Below are 6000 nucleotides of genomic sequence, written 5' to 3' on the forward strand. Positions count from 1 at the left end.
CGCATTCCAGGCTGTATGAATCCAAGTACCCCATTTATCCAAATATAACATTTGGCTTAGAAAACGGCAAGAGAAAACCATACTGTTGCCAGCATCTGATGAAGCCTATGCATGAATGATAACCCATCTTTTGAAGAATATAACATAACAAATAAGAAATGGAGTGAAAGAGTTGCAATTAGTGGCTTTTGTGTACTGTGGCCATAACAGTGGCCATTTCAGTTTCGATTATGCAGCATAGCCGGAAATAAGTTTGTATTTCTATTCAATAATAGTTGTGCTTGTCAAGTTGTTGTAGTTATGTTTAACACTTTACAGATCAGCAGGTCCACTCAACGTTTATCAGTGTTTTATCATTAAACATATCAATTTCCACTTTCTCTCACATACAGATGCACCTGCCCATATCTTAGGCCTAATAGCCTATGTTCCCCATTTGAGAAACACTTATAGGATATACAGTACTTTGGCTAAATGGTAAATGTTGCTTTTATACAGCCCCTTTATCCAAAGCGATGTGCATTACATTCACACATTCACACACACACATTCACACACAGAGTTTAAAATGTAGGTCGGCAACGATTTGCATTTTTTGTTGATTTTAGTTTCTCTTTTGTTTTCTTCATATTTGCACAAACTGACAAATAATGCTATACATTGTTGCTTGTCAATGTTATTTATAGAATTTAAACCAAAAATGATTAATTAAATATTCCTTAAAGGATTAGCTGTTTATTGACTTGAGCCAACATTATGTTCATGACACCACTTCTAGCACAGTTCTTGATATCAGCAGAGTTGGGGGTTTTCCAAAGCCTAAGAGTAATTTAACAGCTATTTTCAAACATCCAGCCTGTGAATGAATGACAATTCATGCACAGGTCCCATGTTCAATTACTGTATGGAACCAATTGTTTTGCCGCCTAACACTGTCTACTTGCTCTTACAGATGACTCAAAGACACTGCTGCTCTGCTTTATCTGAACACTGCATGACCCTTCAGGCCTTCGCTGACTCTCGTTCTTCCTCATTTAGCTTATTTACAGTTATGACCTGCTACTACGTTGTTGTTTTTTTTTATCTCTTTCCTGCAATATTGTTCTTAATTTCTTTGTTTTATTTGTTCTTTCTTTCTTTTTTCTACCCCTGTGCATCTCTTTACCTCCTGTGTTATCCTTCTCACCCCACCCACTTCAGCCAGGCTATATCAGGGACTTGGTAAGTTTAAGACGTGTGTGTAGTTATGAGCTGCAGATATATGCATGTGTCTGTAAACACAGATTTGTGGCTGTCTTACTAAACCATAAATAGTCCCTAACAATTACTTGATAATACTTTATCTCTAGATAGTGTTTACTCTAGTTTTCAGAAACACCGCCTTAGTAGTTTTTTTTTTAATCTCCCTTTGCTTCTAACACATTTCCTCCTTAGTGGAACTTTAGAGCCTTATTACTTAGATAAAGAACTGAAATGGAGCTGTCCCTAACACTGAAATTTTGATAAAGAGTATCTTGATCTTGGAGAGCAAGGTCACTTTACACGTCTGTGTTAGGCTGATCCCATTGAGTCAGAAGTCATGGCTCAATCGGTCAAGTAAAGGAACACACACACACACACACACACACACACACACACACACACACACACACACACACACACACACACACATACTGTACACAGAATGGTGTGTAAAGCTACTATAGCTCATTAACTTTAGTTTGGATCCTCTGGACTATCTTTTCATGTATGTTTGTCTTTGTTGTGTGAAGTAGACATTTACTAAGGTAGCACTTTGGTTATGGGCTGACCCTGGGTGCTCACCTGGCTTAATGGAAACAGACAGCCCTTTTTAAGGTGGTGTCCTGACTGTCCTCAGGTCAGAGCTCAATGGATGGTTTCCGGGTGGTGATGGAGGGGTTTGCCCTTTGTTTGTTCATGTTAGTTTTGGGTTCCACAATTTGACTGTATAGACTAGTTGTATTCATGTGTGTGTGTGTGTGTGTGTGTGTGTGTGTGTGTGTGTGTGTGTGTGTGTGTGTGTGTGTGTGTGTGTGTGTGTGTGTCAGATTTCAACCCGCATCCTGGAAGCCCACCAGAACGTGGCGCAAATGAGCCTCATCGAAGCCAAAATGCGTTTCATTCAGGCATGGCAGTCTCTACCGGAGTTCGGTATGACCCACTTCCTTGCCAAGTAAGCCCCTTCCTATCGACTCAATATGAGATTCCTTTCTTGCGTGCATGCACATGGTGTGTGTACAACTGTGCATGAGTGTGTTGTGTTGACACCGACACATTTTAACACTTACACGTTTACAACCAATTTGAATGATTCACAGGTTCTATAAGGAGAAGAAAGAGGAACTGATTGGCATCACCTACAACCGTATGATCCGGATGGACGCCAGCACAGGAGACGCCATCAAAACTTGGCGCTTTAGCAACATGAAGCAGTGGAACGTTAACTGGGAGATCAAGCAGGTATTGAATGCTTCAACATACATGAAATACATACTTATTGTTTTGCCCCCTGTAGCATATTTTATAGATGTTCTTCACATCACTCAATGTCACTCAGTGGTTGAAGGGGCTTCTTCCGAAGCTGAAATGGAAATATTTTGATACCGATACTTGCTCAAATTGATCAAATATTTGCTCATAGTCAGATAATTTTATCAAAAGGATACAATAAATGGGACAAAGAATATCAAATCCAACTGGTCTCTGATCTGTTTCATGTGCTTAGGTGACTGTAGAGTTTGCAGATGAGCCCAGTTTGTTGTTCGTCTGTGCTGAGGTGGACTGCAAGGTCGTACATGAGTTCATCGGAGGTTACATCTTCCTGTCCACACGCGCCAAGGACCAGAACGAGTCTTTAGATGAAGAGATGTTCTATAAGCTGACGAGCGGCTGGGTCTGAGTTGCCCTGGTCAACTAAACGGGGTCAAAGGTTTGTTGGGCAAAATTCAAGTGGGGTGCATTCAGAGGGGAGGGAGGGTGGGACACGATTATATGGGTTTATTTTATTCTACTATTTCTTGATCTTCTACATTTTTTGGAACTGTGCTAACAAGCCTGGAGTGGCACCACTATTGCCATGGCTGATGCCATTTCTATTATTTGTTTTGTTTTTTGTCCTGCATTAAAGCTGAGAAATTCATTTTTAAAAACACTAATACTCTGCTGAGTGCAGTGCAAATGAACTCTGAACTTTTAACGTGGCCTAACCCGACGCTAGCAGAGGCTGCACACAAACAGGAAGTTTTATGTCGTTTCTCCCACAAACCCTCCTGACTCCTTCCATTTCCCCATCTCCTCGTCCTCTATGCCTCTCTTTCTGGTGTGAAGCTCCCCAACCTACATCCATCACAGCCTATCACAATGAATGCCAAGAGGCCTTTCAATCCCAAAGACTCTCTCTTTCTGTCTTCTCTCTTATTGGATAGAGGGAGCTGATGTCATCTGACTGTCAAGCCTATCAGCTATAACGTGACAGTAGTCCAACCAAACGACGATATGATCCATCAAAGTTTCTCATAAACAATCATGTTATTTATTGATCCTGGTGTTTTTTTGTTTGTTTTTTTGCTTAGATTTCACTCTAGTAAGGTGCTGATCATGTTCTCTGGTTATTATTATTTGCATTACATATAATTGCGATCACTTATTTTACTCATAGCCTGTTGATTATTTACACCCCAGCACCACCACACACACCCACACAAAACCACATAAAACCCAATCAAAGAAACTGTATCATATGAAGTAGTGATTGTTAATTATTGTATGTGTTCACTCAGTCCAATCTGTCCAATTTATGAAGGATTCTCACTTTTCTAGTTCCTTAGTTCACATGAAGTCACACATTTAAGCACTTCGACAGTATAGAGATGGTCCCTTTTTATGAATAAGCTGTAGTGAAATCAGTTTTGCCTTTCTTGTTTTAAGGTCTTTGAATGATGTCCTCTATGTTGAATAACTCTGGTAATCCAAATGGTGCGCCTTGAGAGTTTGAACAGAATCTTGTTCCATTTTAAATTAATGTTGATAGTTAGCATGTCTGAGTAAACACCATATTTCATTGTACTGGGGATGAATGTCCTGCATTCTTTATGATGTGTGTCGCTTGCCAAAAACAACAGCCTTTCCAGAATATTTGGTTCTTTTGAGTGACAAGCATGAATTAGGCATTACCATCCCAAATGCAGACATTGGTTGTCTTCTGTTCAACAGATGAGAAATGTGTTTATCTTCTGGCACTAAATGTTCCAGAATAAAGTATTTAACTGAGATTTAAAATAAGGTTGCAAACAAGAAACGTGCCAAAATGGAGTAGAATGCTGTCAGTCATGTCTGTCTGTGGCTGTACCCACAGAGGACTGGATTTGGAACCCCTCTGCTAAGTACACTACAAATATAGGAGGGATACTATAATCTAAAAGTACCTTTTTTTTATTACACCATATAGTATTATAATTCTTATCATTACGCACCAGCAATAGGTCACCAAGAAACATGAATATGCAAAGTCTTCTTTTCTTTTCTTTGTCCTCAGTATGAAGGATCAGTAAATGAAGTATTAGTTTTTGTAACTAATGTAAAAAAAAAAAAAAATACACAGGTTTTATAGAATTGTACAGTTTTTTTTGCTGCTTTTTTTCTGGGTGGAGGGCTGAACAACTTTTTTTTTTTTTTTTTTTTTTTTCATTAGAGGGGGGAAAAGCCATGTCAACATTGTGTAGTATGAAAATATGTGCCTGCCAATGTTATGATCTTATTGAGTTTTTAGATGAAGATATATATAAATATATATGAAGATAACACTAGTCTCAAACTCCAGGTTCATAGGACTTTATGAAGATTTCTGTCCTCACACTACATATATTATAATTTCTCTAAAATATGAATAGTATGCCTTTTCACTGTGCTTTATGTTGTCGTTTCTCTATTTCCAAGTGTATTTCATATTCTGTTTTATATCCAACTGTGGCACTGAGTTGCTTTCTGGCTCACTCTTTGAACAAACAATGAAACATATTGATTTGTTCAATGCCTTTTTAGAAATATGAAGTCGCTAATGTCCAGGTTTTATCACGATGGAGGCATGTCATTGAATAATAGTGGTATGAAGGAGACCCACATAGTTTAGGCCCTGGAGTTTGAGACAAACCAGCAAAAATGAACTGAAGGAAGAGGAAAAACAAGCTTAGTCTATCCTGTATTTTGTTTTTCCTCTGAATTTGGTCTTTTTTTGTTTGCCTCCAGTGTCCAGAACAGCAGTGCATGGCCTGCTGTTTTCAGACTGTAAAAATGCATTTATTTTAAAAAATAATAAAAAATAATTTTTATTTAAGCATGGTTGTCTCTGTGTTTAACTCTGCCTCAAGTTGTATTAATTTTCATACAATTTAGAAATGTAATGGCCACTCTTATCCAGGTCAAGTATAAGATCGGCATAAACGTCATGAACTGAACTCTAGTCAACCAACAACATGGTACGCAGTCCAGTAAAGAGTGCTACAAAGTAACTAGACTAGGTTGTTGTCTTAACTTAAATCATATTGGGATGTCCATAACATAGCTATAACAATTTGCAAAGCTACACATTATGTATGATTATTTTAAAATGCCTTTTCATACACTTAAGCACTTTGAATTTGTGTATGAAATGTGCTATAGAAACACATTCGCTCCAGGTGCAGTTTTTCCATCTACACACCAGAGAGCAGTGCACAACCATATGTCCATCCCCACGCGCCTCCACTGCAGTCACCATCCAGGCAACCTTCCAAACTTCTTCAATGGGTCCCTGTTCCAAAAGTTGACGCATTTACCTGGCATCCTCAGGGAGAAACAAAGTGCCAGATTGACGAGGTGATAAACTCGGAGAACGCCTGCAGACCGTCCGTTTCCATTTCCAGGGTCTAGTCCATTCTCCTGTGGCAACGGTGTGAATCCATCCACTCTATCCGTTTGTCACCTGCTGATGCGTTAGCAGCT

General features: G+C 39.0%; 1 protein-coding gene across 4 annotated transcripts in view; it reads left to right on the forward strand.

The window, feature by feature from the left end:
• fermt2 (FERM domain containing kindlin 2) overlaps nucleotides 1-5353 on the forward strand; it is a 48260-nt gene extending 42907 nt beyond the window's left edge. For 2 of the 4 annotated variants that reach the window (XM_084044846.1, XM_084044848.1), the window contains 4 exons: nucleotides 1201-1221; nucleotides 2070-2194; nucleotides 2340-2481; nucleotides 2747-5353. In XM_084044846.1, the coding sequence (XP_083900972.1) occupies nucleotides 1201-1221; nucleotides 2070-2194; nucleotides 2340-2481; nucleotides 2747-2920 (462 nt within the window). In that variant the 3' untranslated portion in view covers nucleotides 2921-5353. The remainder of the gene's footprint in view (nucleotides 1-1200; nucleotides 1222-2069; nucleotides 2195-2339; nucleotides 2482-2746) is intronic. The other 2 variants (XM_084044847.1, XM_084044849.1) reach the window with 1 other exon arrangement.
• Nucleotides 5354-6000: the final 647 nt, after the last annotated feature.

This window comes from Gymnoscopelus microlampas (genome assembly GCF_963454915.1).
Source record: "Gymnoscopelus microlampas genome assembly, chromosome: 20".
In the NCBI taxonomy this organism is placed as follows: domain Eukaryota; kingdom Metazoa; phylum Chordata; class Actinopteri; order Myctophiformes; family Myctophidae; genus Gymnoscopelus; species Gymnoscopelus microlampas.